Genomic DNA, 21,966 nt, shown 5'->3' on the forward strand with positions numbered 1-21,966 from the left:
TTTGCCCCCCATTCCCTCTGGACCCCCATCCTGGGGAGCCCCCAATATATTCTCATTCCCCAGACAGACACTCCCTGTCACTTCTTTGGCTCCCCATTCCCCTGGGACACCCATCCTGAGATCCCCACATGCCCTGAGCCCCCCAATCCTGGGAACACCATGTCCCACCATGTCCCCAGCCTGTCCCCTACTCTGTCTACACCCTGCCCCCACCCTGCAACACCCTGCCCCCACCAAGGGCCACCAGCACGTGGGGGTGAGACCTGACCTCGCTTCCTGCCCGCCACCCAGGGGACAGGTGGCCCCGACAGCGTGTGACAGCCAGCCCGGGTGGCCAGGGACACCGGGATGGCTGGGAAGGTGGCCCTGCTCCTGTGGGATGAGTGCCCCGGGCACGGGCCTGATTCCCCGGGAATGGGCCCTGATGAGGCAGAGAGTGGTGGGGAGGGGGCGCAGGCTGTCTTTGGGTTTCCCTGAGGTCCCCAAGGGCAGCAGAGCCCGAACATGGGCATGGACCTCTGAAATGTGACCGGAGTCGTGGGGTGGCTGTGGGGACAGGAATGGGGGTACTGGGATGTAGCAAAAGGAAGCTTGGGGCTGGGGCAGCTGTGGGGACAGGGCCAGGGGGACAGGGATGCAGGGACAGGGACAAGGGCCAAGCACCATCAGGATGGGCCACGGGGCCAGGTGCCATTGGGATGGGATCATGGGCAGAGGGCCGTGGGGATGTGGCCGTGGGGACAGGAGCTGTGGGGTGGGTGGAGGTGACTTGTCCAAGCATGGGGTGTCCACAGTGTCCCCATGTCCTGCCTCAGCCCAGGGTGACACAGGTGTCCCTGTCCTTGAGACCTCCATGCTAAACCCGTGTCCGCAGGGGGACAGTTTGGGGACAGCCCCACACTCCGTGCCCCGGGTGCCGCTGTCCCCGCAGTGCCACCCCCACCCAGCCCTGTCCCTTCTCCCTTCCAGCCCAGACCCTCGGCCTCGCTGGTGAGTCCTCGGGGTGATGCCACGTCCCCGCCCCGCTGTCCCCATCCCACGCTGGCCCTGGCAGGCTGGTGTCCCCTGTCACCCGCAGGCGCCCAGACCACCCAGCTCCTCGTGGAGCCGCCCTGGACGCCGCCGGTGCTGTGGGACCGGGTGACACTGACCTGCCAGGGCTTGGGCACCGCCGCTGCCACCACCTGGTACAAGGACGGGCAGCGCTGGTGGCTGCAGGGACCCGACCAATTCGTTGTCACCGAGAGTGGCACCTACCAGTGTGAGAGACCCGGCAGCGGGCTGAGCCCCCCTGTGAGCGTCTCTAATGGTGAGGGGGATCAGAAATGTCCAGGGTGGTCCCCAGTGGGTCTGGATGGCCTCCACTCCGTGGGTGGCTTCACACCCCTCATGGGGTGAGAGCCTGTCCCCTGCATACCGGGACATCCCAGAGCATCCCAGTGCACCCCAGTGCATCCCAGTGAAATGGGACCCTCATGGCGACAACGGTGCCATGGGGTTACCCCTGGTGTTCCTGGGATCTTCCCGGCAATGAAGACTCCCTCCAAGGTCCCCGGTGCCATGGGGACCCACCTGGGGCCTGTCTCGAGCCCCTCAGTGCGATGGGACCCTCCAGTCCCACAGACCGGCTGGTGCTGCAGGTGCCGGCGCGGGCACTGCTGGAGGGGGACACGGTGACACTGCGCTGCTGGGGCTGGCAGAACAAGTCAGTCACCGGGGTGCGATTTTACCACAAGGAGAAGGATCTGGGGAGGCCCCTCAATGGGACAGAGTTGTCCCTGTCTCCCCTGCAGCTGCACCACAGTGGCCGCTACCGCTGCAATTGCCAGATGGGAACCAACCGGCTGGAGTCAGTGCCAGTGACTGTGACAGTGCACGGTGAGCACCCCCACGGCCGCCACCCCAAATACTCTGATTCCCCCACTCTCATCCCCAGCAGGTTGTGCATCACTGCGTCCCCCTGCTGACACTGCACAGTGAGCTCCCCACAATCCCCCACACCTCAGCAGCCCCTCCCCTGCTGGCTCAGGATGACCGCCCCCACCCCATCTCCTTCCCAGAGCTGTTCCCGGTGCCGGTGCTGGAGGGTCCCCCCGAGCCCACCGAGGGGTCCTCCCCTGAATCTCAGCTGCCTCAGCACCTCCAGCCCCCTGCGGTCCCGAGCCCCACTCCTGCACCTCTTCTACGGGGATGGGTGGTTGGTGGGGGGCCCGCAGGGGTCCCCGCAGCTCCTGCTGCCCGCCGTGGGGGTCTCCCACTCGGGGAATTACAGCTGCCAGGTGCGCTCCGAGCGGGGGCCGTGCTGAAGAGCAGCACCCGGCTCCGCGTCACTGTGCGCAGTGAGTGCGGGGATGGGGGGCCCACCAGTCACAGCAGCCCCCATCTCACCCATCCCATCCATCACATCCCCATCCCAACCCACAGCCGCTGCCACCGTGGGTCACAGTCCTGGGTGATGAGGACCTTCTGTCTCCAGGTGGAAGCACGCCCAGAACCCCTCATTCCCCAGCAGTGGCTGCAGGGGTTGCTGGGTCCCTGTTGTTCCTGCTCCTGCTGCTGGGAGTCACCATGAGCTGTCAGTGGTGGCAACACAAGGGTGGGTGACAATGGGGGTGGATGGGGCTCCTTGGTTTGGAGAGAGGCCCCAAGACTGGGGGGCCATGGGGTGGCACCCACAGCCCCTGACATGGTGGGGACTGAGCCCCAGTGACCTTGGCTCTGACTGCTGGGATCTTTGGAGGGGTCTTCAGGGACTCCTGGATCATTCCCCGGGGGACCTTGAGGAATATTGGGGTGGCACTGCGAGCTGCCTGGGTCTTTGAGGTGGTCTTGGAGGGTTTTACAGGGATGTTGAGGGCTCTTCAGGGATTCTGCGGGAGTTTGGGGGGGGGGGGGGGGATCTCCCTGCCGGGCTTGGGCTTCTGGGAGCTCAGAGGTCACAGGGAAGTCAGCGGTACCAGGGTGGTTCAGGGTTCTGGGGGCTTTGGGGGTGTTTGGAGGTCCTGGAGGGAGTCAGGAGTCCTATGGGGGGTTGGATGACTCAGGGTCCAAGGAGGGTTCAGGAGCTCTGGGGACCCCACAGTCATCCCCCCACCTTTCCTTGCAGCAGCCAGGAAGCCCCAGGACAGGTGAGTGGGGGGCTGTGGCCATGGACCGCCTTTTCCCTCCTCTGCAGATACCCTTCACACCCCCTTTTGTCCTGCAGGGCCCCTCCAGAGCCTTCAGGCCCCCGGCAAGAGGGGGAGGTGCTGTACACCCACATTGTAGGCACTGGGTGGGCAGGGGGTGAATACAGGGGAGGGATGGGGACACATCACCCATGGGTGTCACCCCCCCACCCAGGTACCCACAACCAGTATCTCTCACAGGATCCCCCTGCACCACCCCACCCCAGGACCTCCAGGTGACCTATGCAGAGGTGCCAGGAGCCCACACACGGCTGTGGGAACCCAGTGACATCAGGGACAACAAGATGTGATTCTGGGGCCACTAAAGGGGCATTGGGGGCACTGGATCCCCCATTCCCCCTCAGCTTCAGTGGTTTCCCAACCTGTCTGGGAAGGTGGTCATAAGCTGGGGGAGGGGAGCTGCACAGGGTGGCCAGTGCTTCCCCTTCCTCCTTCCAGTACCAGCAGGGGTTCCTCTCTCCCACTTCCAGCACCTCCAGTGGTTCCCCACTCCCTATCCCAGTACTCCCAGTACCACAGCGACTTCCACATTCCGCTCCCCGCAGTACTCCCAGTACCATGTGAGGCTCTCTGCTCCCCTTCCCAGTGTCCCCAGTACCTCCCATTCTCCCTCCCACTGCCCCCACAACCCCCAAGAGCTGCTTGATCTTGTTCCCAGTACTTCTCTATTGCTCCCAGTACATCCAGATGTTCCCCATTCTATCTCCCAGTCCCACTGTACTCCCAGTGCCTCTGCATTCCCCCTCCCAGTACTCCCAGTACACCCATGCCTCCCCACCTTTTCTCCCAGTGCCAGGGGGGCACAGGACCCCTTTCCCTGTCATTGACACCAAAATGCAGCTTTTTGGTTAAACTGGCGGAATTGGTGTTTGTTTGTTCAGCTCTGTCGGGCTTTAGGAATGGGATTCTCCAGTTTTGGGCTGCCACTGAAAACCAGGGGCTGCTGCTCCGTCGCCCTCCCAGTGGAGGCACAAAAGGCAAAGATCGCAAAGGGCTGAGAGAAGAACAATTTCCTGCAAACTGCACTGAGAGAAGGAAACCAACAGCAACAGCACCAAGATTCTGAATCCAAAGGGTCACAAAAGGAACGATGTCCACGGAAAGCCCCCGACAAGGAACAAACCCCAAACGCTTCCCCTGGCACGTTTCCTCCACCAGCAGGAACCTGGCAGGGCCCTGGACCTTCCTTGCTTTGATGGCCAAAGTGGCCTTCAGGAGGCTCTGGATTCTCTTGGCCCCTTTCCCAACCCCTCCTCTGCCGTGCTGCCCCACACCATGATGTCACCAAGGCCCTGGGGGTGTTCCGGAGCCTCCCCCTTTCCCAGGGCAGTCGGGATCAGTCCATGGCACAGGGTGGGGCTGTGTTTCCAGTCAGTTCCAGGGGCTCTGGACGCCCCTCCAGGTCAGGGCAAACTGTGGCCTGCCCTCTGCTGCCATAGGAATGGGGACAAAGGCATTGCCAATGTCCATGCTGGCACCACTTGGCTGTCTCGGACTCCAGCTCGCCCTGGAGTTCCGGCATGTCTGGCAGAGCCGCTCTCAGTGGGGCTGGCACTTGGTTCAGGCCCCCACAGTCCCTGTCAGTGGCCACTCTCCACTGGACTCATGCTGTGGCCATGTGGGGCTCTTGAAGGCTCAGCAGGTCTGCCTGAGCACTCCCAGCTCTCCAGGTCATGGCTCATCCCAGGCATGGGGTCCCACAGTCCTGGTTGGTGCCGTGTTGCCAACGGGGCCCTGTTGTGGTGGCCTTCGCTCCCTCTTGCTCTTGCATCCTCAGCACCCCACAGCAGAAGGGTCCTGGGAGAGCCCAGGCCAGGGATTGAGCTGTGGAATTCCCTCTGTCTCCACAGCAGCTCCACCAAAGCCCAACAATGCCCTTTGGGCTCCCTGAAATACCCGCTCCAGCACCTGCAGCCCCTCGTGCCACTCCCTCCTCCCTGTGCTCGCTGCCTGCAGGGCTGTTCCTCTCCCAGCCCTCTGGCTCCTCTGGGCTGCTGCAGTTGTATTTCTGCCATCTCTTGGATTTGCCCTACCCAGCTCAGTGCGGCTCCAGGCCCACAACTCTGGCCTGTTCCAGCACACGCCTCTAGTTCCAGGATCTGTGGGAGGCATTGCCATGGCAACAGTCGGTCCCCACACATTGCGACAGCGGCTTCGGAGGCGCTGTCACAGTCGCTTCGGACACCCCGTGACAGTCCCGGCACCCGCAGCTCGATGGCAGCCGGGCCCCTTCCCAGTGCTCTGGGACCACCATTGCGGTCCCTCCTTTCCGCGGGCTCCACGCCGGGGTCTCTGCTCCCGCGCCGTCCCGGGGTCTCCCCTCGGCCATTTCGGTCCCTCCCCCCTCGGGGCTCCCCTGTGGGCTCCCGGTCCCTCCATCCCGGCCCCTCCCACCCAGTGCCCCCCGGCCCCCTGTGCCTCACCTGAGCACCCTGCAGAATTCCCGGCGCTCCTGCTCCACCTGCGTGGCCAGCTGCTGCCCCCGTGGGCCGCCTGCTCCAGCCGCTCCCGCCTCAGCCGCTGCTCCAGCTCGGCCTTCCCGGCCACCCAGCGCCAAGCCCCGGCCACATGGCAGAGGCGCTCAATCATCCCCAACACCAGCAGTGAGCACCACACAACCTTCGCGGCAGCCGAAAAAGCTCCTTCTGGCCACAGCTGAGGGCACGTGTCCCTCAAAATGTGTCCAGTGCTGCCTCAGGGTCCCAAAATGCCCGCGAGAGGCAGCGGAGCCGTGTGTTTGTGCACAGGGATGCTTTAGGAGCACGGCTGAACTTTAGGAACCCCAGCTCTAATTGTAGCACCTCATTAAGGGTCTGCTGCACCCAGAGCACAACACAGGCATTGGCCCAAGCAGCTCCAATTCAGCCCCGTTTTGACCTCCCAAGCCGCTGCTCCCGGCCCGCGCTGTCCCTGTGCTGCAGCTGCAGCTGCAGAGCCCTTGGGGCTGTGGCTCTGCTCTCCTCCTCCTCCTCCTCCTCCTCCTCCTCCTCCTCCCCCTGTGGCTGCTGTGTCGGGGCTGAAGGACGAGAAGGGAGTGAAAAGCTTGGCGTTTATGGGTATTGTGGACCCGAGACTGGGCTGGGAGTGGGTGCTACCTTCCTTCCCTTCGGGATCGGGGAGGAGCGGTCGCGGGTGGTACGCAGGGTGTGTGCCTGGCCCCGGGACACTTCTACACTGCCATTGGGCACTACGATCAAAGCTGCTGCCTTGGCCGCTTCTGCCCGCTGCCGGTGGTGGTGCCGGGACCGATTGGTGCCCGTGAGTTTGCAAAAGGAGCGATTTCCCCTCCTCCCTCCTGTCTGAGGCCGCCATCGCCCCTGAGGGGGTCGAGCTTGCACCGGGGCGCCCCCTGCTGGCCGAGTGTGATTCCTGCAGCGCCCCCTGCTGGCTGTGAGTGAGCCACTGCAGCGCCCCCTGCTGGCTGTGAGTGAGCCCTGCAGCGCCCCCTGCTGGCTGTGAGTGATCCCTGCAGCGCCCCCCGCTCGCCGTGCGTGATCCCTGCAGCGCCCCCTGCTGGCTGTGAGTGATCCCTGCAGCGCCCCCTGCTGGCTGTGAGTGATCCCTGCAGCGCCCCCTGCTGGCTGTGAGTGAGCGAGTGCAGCGCCCCCTGCTGGCTGTGAGTGATCCCTGCATCGTCCCCTGCTGGCCGTGGTAACAACTGCACCAAATAGGAAAAAACAGCATTTCAGAGGTTGGAAGCTTCTGTTCTTGTCTTGGGGTTTTTTTCTGTTCTGTTCTATTTATTTTCTAGCAAAGAGTTTCTATTCCTTTTCCTACATATTTTCCTGAAAGCCCAATAAATTTCGAAGTTATAATAATTTGGAGGGAGGGGTCTTCTTTCTATTGCAGGAAGGTTCCCGCCTTCCTTGGCAGACATTTGCCTTTTAAACCAAGATGTTCTTTTTCTCTGGGTTGGCGTGTGGGAGAAATATCAGCCAGATATTCTCAAGAGGTCAAAAATACACAAACACAGAAAAACAACGAACTTTGGCAAAAAAATTTAGTACACCATAAAACACTGACCATAGCATTAACTTAGACCATTTAACCTAGAAAGCTTTAAACCATTTTGATGTTGCGTCACCCAAAATGTTCTGTGAACAGAGGATTAGAAGAAGATAGAAAAAAAAGATGTAGAAAAACACACAGAGCTACCAGCTCCTGGATTTCAGTGGATTCCAAGAGAACTCAGGTGTTCCAAAATGTCCCCAAGACATCAATCATTTCCTGCCTCTGACACCCCACCCTGTGCCATGGACTGTTCCTGACTGCCCTGGGAAAGGGGGAGGCTCCGGAACACCCCCAGGGCCTTGGTGACATCATGGTGTGGGGCAGCACGGCAGAGGAGGGGTTGGGAAAGGGGCCAAGAGAATCCAGAGCCTCCTGAAGGCCACTTTGGCCATCAAAGCAAGGAAGGTGCAGGGCCCTGCCAGGTTCCTGCTGGTGGAAGAAACGTGCCAGGGGAAGCGTTTGGGGTTTGTTCCTTGTCGGGGGCTTTCCGTGGACATTGTTCCTTTTGTGACCCTTTGGATTCAGAATCTTGTTGTTGTTGCTGTTGGTTTCCTTCTCTCAGTGCAGTTTGCAGGAAATTGTTCTTCTCTCAGCCCTTTGGGATCTTTGCCTTTTGTGCCTCCACTGGGAGGGGAGGGGCAGTTTTTAGGGGCAGCACACACACGTGGGTACCCATGGTTGGGGGCCTCAGTGCCCCCCAGTTCCCCCCCAGTGTCACAGCATGATCTCTTAAATATCACTGGGCTCCCACAGTCACCTGTGGGGTCCCAGCAGCTCCGCGTAGGTCACCTGGGGTTCCTCGGGGACAGAGATGCGGGGGTGCCCTGCAAGAGACACTGGTGGGGGGGAGCAAGGCGGGGGTGACAGCGGTGGGTGACATGGCACTGTCCCCCTCCCACCACTGTACTCACGCCCCGCCTAGTTGGTGCTCACGACGAGGGTGTACAGAACGTCCCCGTCCTCTGGGGGGGTCGGGGGCTCCTTGGTCGCCCTGTGGGGATAAAGACGATGTGTGGGAGGGGATGGAGAGTTGTGGGGTGGTGGTAAGGGGGGGATTGTGGCTGGAGCCCCCCACTCACCTTTTCTGGTGCTTCCTGGTGGCTGCAAAGGAAAGAGGGGAGGTGATTGTGGAGTCCCTCTCTCCCTGACCCCACACAGGAATCCTGAACCCCTACAGGACTCTCAGCTCTGCTCAGCACCCCCGAGAATCCCTGGAGCCCCCCCAGAATTCATGAACCTCCCCGGTGCCCCCGACCAGCTCAGCCTCAAGAACCCAAAGCCCAGGAGGAAGAGGGACCCCCTCAAAATCTCCCAGGACCCTTGAAAGAACCCCCAGCATCCCTGAAAGACCCTCCAGCACTGCCCCAAACCCCACAGGACCTCCAGTGGGTTCACAATTGTGGGAGGCTGTGAGTGCTGCCCTACTGCTCCCCAACTCAGGGGGCTTCCTACAGCTCCCTGGGACCCCTATCCCCCTCTTGCCACCCACCCAGGCGATGCCACCAGTGACAGCCCACAATGACACCCAGGAGCAGGACCAGGAACAGGAGGGACCCAGCAACCCCTGCGGCCACTGCTGGGGACAGAGAGGGGGACACACCGAGGTCACCTAGAACCCTGGGGCTTCTGCACCCTCCAGTAACCCCGAGTGACCCCACCTGTGTCCCAGTGTCCCCGAGGTGTCACCATCAGTGCCAGCTCGGGGCTGAGCGCCCGGAACACGCAGTGCCCGTCCTGTCCCAGCTGGTTGGTGGCCACGCACTGGTAGGTGCCAGAATGTCCCCAAGCTCCAGGAGGGGACCCTGGGCCACCTCGCGGCCATTGTGCAGCCAGGTGAGGGTGACAGGGGCTGAGCCCACCTGCACCGAGCAGCGCAGGGTCACGGGGTCACCTGCGCGCACCGGCTGTGCCAGGGCACCGGGGCTGATGGTGGCATTGGCCACGGGCACTGTGGGGACACAGATGGGGCTGGCACCTGGCCAGGGGGGATGGGGATGTCATGGGTGGGGTCACCCCATTCCTGAGGGTCCTGCTCACCCAGGACGGTGACATTCAGGGGGACACTCTTGGCCACGCTGTCTCCGTTGCTGGCCCGGCACTGGTAGTGGCCGCTGTCATTGTCTCCAACGTGGCGCGGCTCCAGGCGGGGGCCGGTGCCAAGCGGTGCCCACGAGTCCCCCCGGTGCCAGGAGAAGGACAGGGGACCTGTCCCCTCAGCAACTCAGCACCAGGCTGTCCCCCAGTGCCACCTGTCCCCCGGGGGGCTGCGCCGACACGGACACCCCTGAGAGCGGGACCCCTGTAGGAGGGGACACCAAAGGAGAAGGAGAAATAGGGGCAGTAGGAGAGGAACTCAGTGAGAAAGAGGGGCCCCAGGAAAGGAGGGAGGATTGAGGCAGTGAGACATGGAGGGGGATGTGGGAGAACTCCTGGAAGCGGTGAGGGGACAGGGAGAGGGCTGGTGGGACTTGGGGACCATTGGGGGACCTCAGAGAGGGAGCAGATGGGCCCAGGGAGGGGATCCAGTGAGGGATGGAGGGACCTGGGGCAGCAATGGGGGCACTTGGGAAGGGATCAGGGAAAGGATGGAGGGAGGGGTAGGGTCACGCCAGGGAGGAATGAGGGGCAGCGGGATGGTGATGGGGGACCAGGGGAGGGTTTCAGACAGGACTGGGGGACCTGTGGCGGCTGTTGGGGCTCCCCGCGCCCATCCCCGCACTCACTGCGCACCGTGACGCAGAGCCGGGCGCTGCTCTTCCGCACGGCCCCCGCTCGGAGCGCACCTGGCAGCTGTAATTCCCTGAGTGGGAGACCCCCACTGCAGGCAGCAGGAGCTGCGGGGACCCCTGCAGGCTCCCCACCAACCGCCCGTCCCGGTAGAAGAGGTGCAGGAGGGGGGCTTGGGGCTGCAGGGTGCTGGGGGTGCTGAGACAGCTGAGATTCAGAGGGGACCCCTCGGTGGGCTCGGGGGGACCCTCCAGCACCGGCACTGAGAAGAGCTCTGGGAAGGAGACGGGGCGGGGGGACAGTGACCCCGAGCCTGCTGTGAAGGGGCTGTGGGGGTGCTGAGGTGTGGGGGTGTCGGGGTGTCAGGGTGGCGGCTGTGGGATGCTCACCGTGCACTGTCACTGTCACCGGCGCCGACTCTGACTCCTTCCACCCCTTTGACACCTCGGAGTCCACCCAACCCCTGCAGCGGTTGCGGCCGCTGCGGTACAGCTGCAGAGGGGACAGGGACAGCTTGGTCCCATCGCGGAACTGCTGCAGTTGTTTCTCCTCACGGTAGAAGGACACCCAGGTCACCGGTTTGTCCTGCCAGCTCCGGCAGCGCAGTGTCACCGTGTCCCCCTCCAGCAGCGCCCGCGCCGGCACCTGCAGCACCAGCCAGGCTGGGGGACAGAGGTCCCATCACACTGTGAGGTACTGTGGGGTCCCGATGGCACCGGGACGCTCCGATTGGGTCACACCCAGCGCACCAGGAGACCCCAATTCCAACACATGGTCCACTTGCACTGGGATGCTCTGAGATGTCCCCGTGTGCAGGGGTCGGGCTCTCGTCACACCAGGGGGGTGACCCATGGAGCAGAGCCCACCCAGAGCCCTTGGGGACCCCGCGGGTGCCAGGCTGGGGACACCCAACCCCCCTCACCATTGGAGACGCTCACGGGGGGGCTCAGCCCGGTGCCGGGTCTGTCACACTGGTAGGTGCCACTCTCGGTGACATGGGATCGGTTGAGTGCCTGCAGCTGCAAGCACTGCCCATCCTTGTACCAGGTGGTGGCAGCGGCAGTGCCCGAGCCCTGGCAGGTCAGTGTCACCCGGTCCCACAGCACCAGTGGAGTCCAGAGGGGCTCCACGAGGAGCTGGGTGGTCTGGGCACCTGCGGGTGACAGGGGACACCAGCCTGCCAGGGCCAGCGCAGGATGGGGACAGCGGGGCGGGGACGTGGCATCCCCCCGAGGACTCACCAGCGAGGCCGAGGGTCTGGGCTGGAAGGGAGAAGGGACAGGGCTGGGTGGGGGTGGCACCGCAGGGACAGCAGCACCCGGGGCACGGAGTGTGGGGCTGTCCCCACTGTCCCCACGGGGTCACCGGTTTCGCACGCAGGTCTCAGGGATGGGGACACCGCGGTCACCCTGGGCTGAGGTAGGACATGGGGACACTGTGGCCATTCCAGGCATGGGGACTCGACCGACACCCGGTGCTGGCCCAGGTCACTTCCAGCAGCCCCACGGCTCCTCTCACCACCACCAAATCTCCCTGGTGCTTGGCCCTTTCTCCCTGCCCCTGTCCTCACACCTGGCCCAGTCCCATCGTGCCTGTCCCCACATCCCCGTCCTTACATTCCTGTCCCTCCATTCCTGTCCCCTGTTCCCCACAGCCACCCCACGACTCCGGTCACGTTTAAGGGGTCCATGCCCATGCTCGGGTTCTGCTGACCTTGGGGACCTCAGGGCACCCCGCAGCCCACCTGTGCCCCCTCCCCACCGCTCTCTGCCTCACCAGGGCCCATCCCCGGGGCGTCAGGCCCGTGCCCAGGGCACTCACCCCAAAGGAGCAGCGCCACCTTCCCGGCCATCCCGGTGTCCCCGGCCACCCGGATTGGCTGTCACACGCTGCCGGGGCCCATTGTCCCCTGGGTGGCGGCTCTTTGGCCAAAAAGGAAGGAAGCGATGTCACATCTCGTCCCCACATGTTGGTGGCGCATGGTGGGTGCAGGGTGGGGTGACCCAGAGTCCAGAGAGGGACAGACACCCAGAGCCCCACCAAGGAGCTCGTGGCCTGGGGATCACCCCAAGCAGATTCCGAGGGGCTCTGGGTCTGTGCTCCCCTGCCCCACAGGGGCTTTTTCTTCTCTTCATTTCCATTTCGTTCCCTTTTTCCATCATCTTCCTGTCACACCCAGCAGCCCCTGACCCAGGAATCCTGGGGAGCTCTGAGCAGGGAACGGGTTGAGGGGACATTGAGGAGGGAGAAAAGGGGGTGCGGGGGGTGCAGGGAAGTTTGAGGGGGCAGTGGAGCATGGGAGTGTCTGGCTGTGCCCCTCCCTACACCTTTGCTTTCTCTCTCCAGCAGCAGAAGGAAGAGGCCGTTTGTGCTGAGAGTCAGACGGGGGCGGGTTCTGGCCTGGGGGGGCACATCCAGAGGGGTCCTGTCCGGGAGGGGTCCCTGTACTGGGGGTGACACGTCCTGGGGGGATCCTGTCCCAGGGGTGACGTATCCAGGCTGGGGAAGGGGGCAGGTCTTGACCTGAGGGATGGCGGTTCTGGGGGTTCCCTTGAACGCTTACTGGGGGGGTCCCTCTTGCAGGGGGCATCCTGGGGACCAGTGGCCATCCAAGTGTGAGGCCAGGCCACACCACAGCCCCACTGCGCAGGGATGGGCATTGGCCAGCCCTGCTCTGGCCAGCCCCAGGGGCAGCCAGGACCTCAGGGTCCCCCCCACCCCCTGGGCTTTGACTCTCGCAGCTTTAGAGCTGCTGCAAGGTGAGAATTGTGTGGGGGAAAAGGCGTGGCTGTGGTTTGCTCAGGCCTGCGAGAAGCACAAAAGCCGCTTGGGCCACATCGGCCCCGTCGCTCCCCGCAGCCCGGGACAGTCCCGGCCCTCGCAGCGCGATGGCAGCCGCGACCTGCGGCAGTGCCCGAGCCCAGGACTCCGCTCCCGCAGTGCCGGGCCTTCCTCCCCCGGCTCCCCGCTCCCCGCCACGCTCCCCGCACCTCCCCCCGGCGCCGCCCGCCCGCCCCAGGGCCGGGCCCGGCGGAGGCTCCGCAGCGGCTCCGGGGCTCAGGCGCCGCTCGGCGAGCGCCGGCTGCGGGGCTTTGGCCACCGCCGGCTACCGGGCAGCACCGGGCAGCGCTGGCGTGGCTTGGGCTGCTGGGCCCCCGCCTGCCGCCGCGGCTCCGTGCCGGGGCTCTCGGGGCGCTGCCGCTGCTGCCGGGCTCCAGCTCGGGCCGAGGAGCTCGGCAGCTGCGGGATCGGGGCCCGTGGCCACGGGGCGGCACCGCCGCACGTCCCCGAGCCCTTGGCCGGCTGTCAGCGAGAGGGGACAAACAGCGAGCGGCAGCTCCTTGCCCTGCGTGGGGGCAGCTGCGAGGGAAGCAGCCCGGAAATGCAGCAATGGATCATTTTGTGCCTCTGCCCAAGGCACTGAGGGAGCCCCAAAACTCAGGCAAATCCCACAGGGATCTGCTCAGCATCCTCAGCGGGACCCTCCTCCTTCCTGAGCTGAGCAGGCAGAGCTGAACAAACCAACCCCATTTCTCCCGCTTTAATCCAAACGCTGCCTTTTGAGTCCAAGAAGAGGCAAAAGGGTCCTGTGCCCCCCCCGCCCCCGGCACTGGGAGGGGGAATGGGGAGGCCCTGGGGTGCTGTGAAGGGCAGTGAGGGACCCCTGGGGGGACTCGATGCCTCCCAGTGATCCCCAATTTCCCCCCAGGGTCACATCACACTCTCGTAGGTGGCACCGGGGTCCTGCTGTCCCTCGTAGGGTCCCGGCAGCTGCGCGTTGGTCACTTGTGGATGCCGAGGGGGGCAGGGCCGGGGGACACCCGTGGGGGCGCTGACAGAGACAGCGGTTGTGAGGACCTGGGAGGGGGTGACACCCGTGGGGGACGTGTCCCTGTCCCCAGCCCCGTACTCACCCCCGCCCGCTCGCTGCCCACGCCGTGGGGCTCCAGCAGCTCCCCCTCCTCCGGGGGGGCCCTGCGGGGATAAGGGGGGGCCTGAGGGGGTGTCTGGGGAAGGGGGAAAGGGGAGTCACGGCCGGAGCCCCCCCACTCACCTGTCCTGGGGCTTCCTGGCAGCTGCAAGGAAAAGGGGAGGGGGTGACCGTGGGCACCCCGAGACCCCTGAACCTTCCTGGGACCTCGGCAGCTCCGACCACCCACGGGACCCCCAAATCCCCACTGGAGCCCTGATTCCCACCACACCCCTGATTCCCCCCTGGACACTCCAAGCACCCATGAACTCCCAGAACTTCTGCACCACCACAGTGCCCCCAGAGCCCCCCGGTGCCCCCGAGCCCATAAACCCCCAGAAACCCCAAGCCCGACATGGAGGGGCATCCCCAAAACTCCCCCAGACCCCAGAAAGATCCCCCAGCATCCCTGCACGGCCCTCCAGGAACTCCCCAACCCCTCCAGGAGCTCCCACTGCCAGCCCAATGTTCCTCAAAGCCCACCCAGGGCTGCCCCTGGAGCCCAACCAAGACCCTCCAGAATCCTCCTAAAGCCCCCAGGACTCCCAGCCGAGGTCACTGTGGGCTCCATTTCCACCAGCCCAGGGGCTGTGGGTGCTGCCCCATCGCCCCCTCAGTCTAGGGGCTTCCCCTCACTCCAGCACCCCCGTTGGCCCCATTGTCACCCACCCAGGCGCTGCCACCAGTGACAGCCCCCGATGACACCCAGGAGCAGGACCAGGAACAGGAGGCTCCTGCCGATGTTAACAGCCACTGCTGGGGACAGAGGGGGACACATCAGGGTCAGCTGCCATGCCGGCGGTGCAGCACCCTCCAGTGACCCCGAGTGAGCCCACCTGTGTCCCAGTGTCCCCGCCGTGTCACCATCAGTGCCAGCTTGGGGCTGAGCGCCCGGAACACGCGGTGCCCATCCTGTCCCAGCTGGTTGGTGGCCACGCACTGGTAGGTGCCGGAATGTCCCACATGGACGTCCCCGAGCTCCAGGAGGGGACCCCGGGCCACCTCACGGCCGTTGCGCAGCCAGGTGAAGGTGACAGGGGCTGAGCCCACCTGCACCGAGCAGCGCAGGGTCACGGGTTCACCTGCGCGCACTGGCTGTGCCAGGGCACCGGGGCTGATGGTGGCATTGGCCACGGGCACTGCGGGGACACAGATGGGGCTGGCACCTGACCAGCGGTGATTGGGATGTGGTGGGTGGGGTCACCACATTCCTGAGGGTCCTGCTCACCCAGGACGGTGACATTCATGGGGGCACTCTCGGCCACGCTGTGCCTGTCGCTGGCCCGGCACTGGTAGTGGCCGCTGTCATTGTCCCCAGTGTGGCGCAGCTCCAGGCGGGGGCCGGTGCCCAGCGGTGCCCACGAGCCCCCCCGGTGCCAGGAGAAGGACAGGGGACCTGTCCCTGAGGCCACCTCGCAGCTCAGCACCAGGCGGTCCCCCAGTGCCACCTGTGCCCCGGGGGGCTGCGCCGACACGGACACCCCCGAGAGCGGTACCCCTGTGGGAGGGGCCGAAAGGGCATGAGGCACCTGGGAGGGGTGGGAGACACCAGGGGCCAGTGAAGGACTCAGGGTGGGAGAGGGTCAGGGAGGGTTGGTGGGACCACAGTGAGGACGAAGGGGGCCAAGAGGTGGGGAGGGAGGAGTGGAAGGGACCCCAGGAAGGTTCATGGAGGGGAGACCTGGAGCAGATTGGAGGGAACCACAGGGAAGGTTTTGTGGAGCCAGACATGGATGGGAACTGTGGACCATGGACGGACCTAAGAGAGGGAGAGGTGTACCAAGGGAGGGGCATAGGGGGGCTTTGGGGTGCCCTGAGGTCCCCAGGGCCAGCAGAGCCCAAGCATGGGCATGGACCCCTTAAATGTGACCTGAGTCATGGGGTGGCTGTGGGGACAGGAACAGGGGGACAGGAATGGAGGGAGTGGGATGTAGCAAAAGGAACCTTGGGGCTGGGGCAGCTGTGGGGACAGGGCCAGGGGGACAGGGATGCAGGGACAGGGACAAGGGCCAAGCACCATCAGGATGGGCCACGAGGCCAGGTGCCATTGGGATGGGATCATGGGCAGAGGGCCATGGGGATGTGGCCGTGGGGACAGGTGCTGTGGGGTGGGTGGAGGTGACTTGTCCAAGCATGGGGTGTCCACAGTGTCCCCATGTCCTGCCTCAGCCCAGGGTGACACAGGTGTCCCTGTCCTCAAAACCTCCGTGCAAAACTGGTGACCCCGTGGGGACAGTTTGGGGACAGCCCCACACTCAGTGCCCCGGGTGCTGCTTTCCCCACGGTGCCACCCCCACCCAGCCCTATCCCTTCTCCCTTCCAGCCCAGACCCTCAGCCTCCCTGGTGAGTCCTCGGGGGGATGCCATGTCCCCGCCCCGCTGTCCCCATCCAGCACTGGCCCTGGCAGGCTGGTGCCCCCTGTCACCCGCAGGTGCCCAGACCACCCAGCTCCTCGTGGAGCCCCCCTGGACACCGCCGGTGCTGTGGGACCGGGTAACACTGACCTGCCAGGGCTCGGCCACCGCCGCTGCCACCACCTGGTACAAGGACGGGCAGCGCTGGCGGCTGCAGGGACCCGACCGATTCGTTGTCACCGAGAGTGGCACCTACCAGTGTCACAGACCCGGCACCGGGCTGAGCCCTCCCATGCACATCTTAAACGGTGAGGGACGATGAGTGCCCTGGCACCCGCGGGGTACCCGAGGGCTCAGGGTGGGCTCCGCTCCATGAGTCAACCCCCGGGTCTGACGAGAACCCATCTCCTGCACATGGGGACATCCCAGAGCATTCCAGTGACATGAGACCTCACTGTTGCAATGGGGGACCCCTGGTGCCTCCCAGGGCCTTTGGGATCTCTCAGATTCCCCAGATGTGACAGGTCCCTCCTGTCCCACAGAGCGTCTGGTGCTGCAGGTGCCGGCACGGGCGCTGCTGGAGGGGGACGCGGTGACGCTGCGCTGCAGGGGCTGGCGGGACAGTGCGGTCACTGGGGTGCAATTTTACCACGAGGAGAAGGATTTGGGGGGACCCCTTAATGGGACTGAGCTGGCCCTGTCCCCCCTGCAGCTGCTCCACGGTGGCCGCTACCGCTGTGGGGGCTGGGTGGACTCTGGGGCGTCACTGTGGTGGGAGAAGTCGGCTCCTGTGACAGTGACAGTGCATGGTGAATGTGGGAATGGGGATGGGAAACCCCAACACCTTCCCAGCATTCCCCCACCACTGCCTGGGTCCCTCATCCCTCCCTTCAACCCTCCCTGGCTCACCCACACCTTCCCATGTCCCTCTCGGGCTGGGGTGACCCCAAGCACAGCATGCCCCATCCCACCCCAGGTCACAGCCCCCGCCACTGCAGGTCACGGTCCTGGGGGACCGGGACCCTCTGGCTCTGGATGCTCCCAGCCACGGCATCCCCAATGGGTGACGGTAAACACTGCCACATGTCACAGTCCTGGCTGAAAGGCTCCCTCTGTCCCCAGGTGCCACCATGCACAGACTCCCTCATCCCCTCATTTCACACTCCCTCCCCTCCCATTCCCCTGACCCCACGCCGGGTGCCAGCCCCTCCCCCGGCCTCAGCCCTGTCTGTGTCCCCCCGCAGTGCCCGTGGCCAATGCCACCATCAGCCCCGGTGCCCTGGCACACCCGGTGAGCGCAGGTGACCCCGTGACCCTGCGCTGCTCGGTGCAGGTGGGCTCAGCCCCTGTCACCTTCACCTGGCTGCACAATGGCCGCGAGGTGGCCCGGGGTCCCCTCCTGGAGCTCGGGGACGTCCATGTGGGACATTCCGGCACCTACCAGTGCGTGGCCACCAACCAGCTGGGACAGAACGGGCACCGCGTGTTCCGGGCGCTCAGCCCCGAGCTGGCACTGACAGTGACACCGCGGAGACACCGCGACACAGGTGGGGTCGCTCGGGGTTACTGGAGGGTGCAGAAGCCCCGGCATGGCAGCTGACCCTGATGTGTTCCCCTCTGTTCCCAGCAGTGGCTGTGAACATCGGCAGGAGCCTCCTGTTCCTGGTCCTGCTCCTGGGTGTCATCGGGGGCTGTCACTGGTGGCAGCGCCTGGGTGGGTGACAATGGGGGGGATGGGGGTGCTGGAGTGAGGGGAAGCCCCCAGAGTGGGGGGGCGATGGGGCAGCACCCACAGCCCCTGAGCTGGGGGAAACGGAGCCCACAGTGACCTCGGCTGGGGGTCCTGGGGGCTTTAGGAGGATTTTGGAGGGTCTCTCCTGGGTGGGCTTTGAGGAACATTGGGCTGGCAGTGGGAGCTCCTGGAGTGTTTGGAGAATTCCTGGAGGGCAGCGCAGGGAGGTTGGGGGATCTTTCTGGGGTCCTGGGGGAGTTTTGGGGGTGCCCCTCCCTGTCGGGCTTGAGGTTCTGTGGGCTCAGGGGGTTGGGGGAACCGAGGGGCTCAGGAGCACTGCAGTGGTTCAGAAGTTCTGGGGGATCAGGGGTGCTTGGAGTGTCCAGGGGGGAATCACGGGTGCGGTGGGAATCGGGGCTCCAGTGGGGATTTGGGGGTCCCTTGTGTGGTCGGAGCTGCCAAAGTCCCAGGAAGGTTCAGGGGCTCCTGGGTGCCCACGGTCACCCCCTCCCCTTTTCCTTGCAGCCGCCAGGAAGCCCCAGGACAGGTGGGGGGGGGGGCCCGGCCGTGACTCCCCTTCCCCCTTCCCCAGATACCCCCTCAGGTCCCCCCTTATCCCCGCAGGGCCCCCCCGGAGGAGGGGGAGCTGCTGGAGCCCCACGGCGTGGGCAGCGAGCGGGCGGGGGGTGAGTACGGGGCTGGGGACAGGGACACGTCCCCCACGGGTGTCACCCCCTCCCAGGTCCCCACAACCGCTGTCTCTGTCAGCGCCCCCACGGGTGTCCCCCGGCCCTGCCCCCCCTCGGCATCCACAAGTGACCAACGCGCAGCTGCCGGGACCCTACGAGGGACAGCAGGACCCCGGTGCCACCTACGAGAGTGTGATGTGACCCTGGGGGGAAATTGGGGATCACTGGGAGGCATCGAGTCCCCCCAGAGGTCCCTCACTGCCCTTCACAGCACCCCAGGGCCTCCCCATTCCCCCTCCCAGTGCCGGGGGTTGGGCACAGGACCCTTTTGCCTCTTCTTGGACTCAAAAGGCAGCGTTTGGATTAAAGCGGAAGAAATGGGGTTGGTTTGTTCAGCTCTGCCTGCTCAGCTCGGCAAGGAGGAGGGTCCCGCTCAGGGTGCTGAGCAGATCCTTGTGGGATTTGCCTGAGTTTTGGGGCTCCCTCAGTGCCTTGGGCAGAGGGACAAAATGATCCATTGCTGCATTTCCGGGCTGCTTCCCTCGCAGCTGCCCCTGCAGGGGCGCTTTCCAGCCAGCCCTGCTCTGCAAACCATCAAAGGCCCTCGCAGAGCCACTGCTTGGGCTCCCCTTGGCTTTTGTGCTTCTCGAAGGCCTGAGCAAACCACAGCCACGCCTTTTCCCCCACACAATTCTCACCTTGCAGCAGCTCTAAAGCTGCCAGAGTCAAAGCCCAGGGGGCGGGGGGGACCCTCAGGTCCTGGCTGCCCCTGGGGCTGGCCAGAGCAGGGCTGGCCAATGCCCATCCCCGCGCAGTGGGGCTGTGGCGTGGCCTGGCCCCACACTTGGATGGCCACTGGCTGCACGGAGGAGTTTGGGAGCTGCTTCCTGCCTGGGGCTTCATTCCCAACCTGCTCTTGCCGCCTCAGATCCTGCAGGGAATGAGTGTGAATGGAGAGGTCTGGAATAGGTTTTCTCCCAAAACCAACAAACCCAAAGTGTCCCAACCCCCCAGCACAGAAACCACGTGGGGGGGCAGTGGGAGCAGGAGACGGGGGGCAGTCCCACAACAGCTTCAGCCCCCCCCCCATTTGCAGTGTCTCAGTGGTGTGGTATCAATTTTTGGCCAAATCAGCCATTTGCAGAAGGAAAAAAGCTCCATTTTTCCATGCGGGTGTTGAGGCAGAGGGGGCAGGTTGGTGCTCAGGTGTTGTGGGCAGAGCGGGGCACAGCCAGGAGTGTCCCGAGCGTTTCATCTGCAGGGTCTCATCCATTTCCTGGTTGCCAGCGCTGAGACCCTGCCAGGGCTGGGGGCTTGGGGTGGCTGTGGGAGGTTGTGGCGGGGTCTGTGCCCTCCCCGACTGACACCCAGCCCCTGTCACCTCCACTGGCACCCCGTGGGGCTTCTCACCCACAGAAGGGTCACAGGGGGCTGCAGGATGGGGAAGAGGGGCTGCACCTTGGGGGATCCCAAAGGGGGATTGGGGGCTCCCAGAGTGGGGGGGACCGTCAAGGGGAAGGGGCATAGAAGGGACAGGGCATCCCCAAATTTTTGCCCTGCAGAGGTCACAGTGGCCAAGCAGGGACAGTGGGAGCCGGCAGGGCCCTTCCAGGACAGGGGTCCCCAGGATGTGCCACCACTGGGACAGGGACTCCCCCCCCCCCCCCCAGGAATGTGTCCAGAGACACCCCCAGCACCACCATCCCCCAGGACAGGACCTTCCAGGACAGGATGGGGCAGCCCTGGGACAGGATCCCCCCAGGATGTGTCACCCGCAGAACAGAGACACACCCCAGGACAGGACACCTCTGGATGTGTCCCCAGGTCAGAACCCAGCCCCCGTCTGACTCTCAGCACAAACGGCCTCTTCCTTCTGCTGCCCGAGAGAGAAAGTGAAAGTGTTGGGGGGCACAGCCGGACACCCCCATCCCCCAGTGCCCCCCCCCCCCCCGTGCCCCCGCACCCCCTATTCCCCCTGCACAGGGTGCCCCCAACCCGTTCCCTGCTCAGGAGCTCCCCAGGATCACTGAGCCGCACACTGGGGGGTGAGGCAGCGTGGCACAAATATGAGGAAATGAAGGACAAAAGAGAAATAAAGAGGAAAACATGCCAAAGGGTGGGGGGGACACAGAACCGGAGCTACCCAGGACCCCGCTGTGATGCCGCCCCAGGTAATGAGCACCCAGGGGGGGCCGTGCTGGGCCCTGAGTCACCCCAAAATCTGAGGCACCCGGTGAAGGAGCTGCGACTCACGAGCCCTCCCAGCCACTGCCCATCCCTGGGACCCCCATTCCCCTGGGAACCCGACCGTGGCAGCCCCATTCCCTGTGTCCCCCTTTTCTCCGAGCCCCATCCTGGGTCTCCTGTTGCCCAGCATCTCCATCCCCTTCCCCCCAACCCCTTTGCCCCCCATTCCCTCAGGACCCCCATCCCGGGGACCACCCGACACATGGGGACCTCCATTCCCCAGACAGACACTCCCTGTCACTTCCCCTCTCTCCCCATTCCCCTGGGACACCCATCCTGAGATCCCCACATGCCCTGAGGCCCCCACTCCTGGGAACACCATGTCCCACCATGTCCCCAGCCTGTCCCCTGCCGTATGTCCACCCTGCCCCCACCCTGCTACACCCTTCCCCCACCAAGGGCCACCAACACGTGGGGACGAGATGTGACCTCGCTTCCTGCCCGACACCCAGGGGACCGGTGGCTCCGGCAGCGTGTGACAGCCAGCCCGGGTGGCCGGGGACACCAGGATGGCCGGGAAGGTGGCGCTGCTCCTGTGGGGTGAGTGCCCCGGGCATGGGCTTGACGCTCCGGGAATGGGCCCTGGTGAGGCAGAGCGCGGTGGGGAGGGGGCACAGGGGGGCTGCGGGGTGCCCTGAGGTTCCCAAGGCCAGCAGAGCCCGAGCATGGGCATGGAGCCCTTAAATGTGACTGGAGTCGTGGGGTGGCTGTGGGGGACAGGAATGGGGGGCACAGGAATGGAGGGGGACAGGAATGGAGGGAGTGGGATGTCGCAAAAGGAACCTTGGGGCTGGGGCAGCTGTGGGGACAGGGCCAGGGGGACAGGGATGCAGGGACAGGGACGAGGGCCAAGCACCATCAGGATGGGCCACGAGGCCAGGTGCCATTGGGATGGGATCATGGGCAGAGGGCCATGGGGATGTGGCCGTGGGGACAGGTGCTGTGGGGTGGGTGGAGGTGACTTGTCCAAGCATGGGGTGTCCACAGTGTCCCCATGTCCTGCCTCAGCCCAGGGTGACACAGGTGTCCCTGTCCTCAAGACCTCCG

The 21,966-nt window shown here is 64.7% G+C and overlaps 2 protein-coding genes and 1 long non-coding RNA gene across 23 annotated transcripts in view; 2 read left to right on the forward strand and 1 right to left on the reverse strand.

Moving 5' to 3' along the window:
• Positions 1 to 21,966, forward strand: part of LOC116436176 (Fc receptor-like protein 3) — an 89,203-nt gene that overhangs the window by 33,837 nt on the left and 33,400 nt on the right. For 4 of the 15 annotated variants that reach the window (XM_032093145.1, XM_032093144.1, XM_032093149.1 and 1 more), the window contains exons 10-11: positions 18,608 to 18,669; positions 18,752 to 18,939. The exons of 1 other annotated variant lie outside the window; for it this stretch is intronic. In XM_032093145.1, coding sequence (XP_031949036.1) covers positions 18,608 to 18,669; positions 18,752 to 18,873 — 184 coding nt within the window. In that variant the 3' untranslated portion in view covers positions 18,874 to 18,939. Of the gene's footprint in view, positions 1 to 969; positions 991 to 17,878; positions 17,966 to 18,508; positions 18,531 to 18,607; positions 18,670 to 18,725; positions 19,533 to 21,966 lie in introns of those variants that run through there. 10 more of the 15 variants (XM_032093142.1, XM_032093139.1, XM_032093141.1 and 7 more) reach the window with 6 other exon arrangements.
• LOC116436186 (Fc receptor-like protein 4) overlaps positions 1 to 21,966 on the reverse strand; it is a 187,336-nt gene that overhangs the window by 18,291 nt on the left and 147,079 nt on the right. For 3 of the 7 annotated variants that reach the window (XM_032093180.1, XM_032093179.1, XM_032093169.1), the window contains exon 5: positions 10,316 to 10,361. The exons of 1 other annotated variant lie outside the window; for it this stretch is intronic. In XM_032093180.1, coding sequence (XP_031949071.1) covers positions 10,316 to 10,361 — 46 coding nt within the window. Of the gene's footprint in view, positions 1 to 8,688; positions 8,776 to 10,315; positions 10,362 to 13,409; positions 13,785 to 13,980; positions 14,003 to 14,565; positions 14,653 to 21,966 lie in introns of those variants that run through there. 3 more of the 7 variants (XM_032093191.1, XM_032093175.1, XM_032093173.1) reach the window with 3 other exon arrangements.
• LOC116436339 lies at positions 2,913 to 4,046 on the forward strand. Its single transcript, XR_004236983.1, has 2 exons — positions 2,913 to 3,285; positions 3,369 to 4,046. It is a non-coding gene; the product is annotated as an uncharacterized LOC116436339 (long non-coding RNA).

The sequence above is a fragment of the Corvus moneduloides genome, chromosome 29, assembly GCF_009650955.1.
Source record: "Corvus moneduloides isolate bCorMon1 chromosome 29, bCorMon1.pri, whole genome shotgun sequence".
Taxonomy (NCBI): domain Eukaryota; kingdom Metazoa; phylum Chordata; class Aves; order Passeriformes; family Corvidae; genus Corvus; species Corvus moneduloides.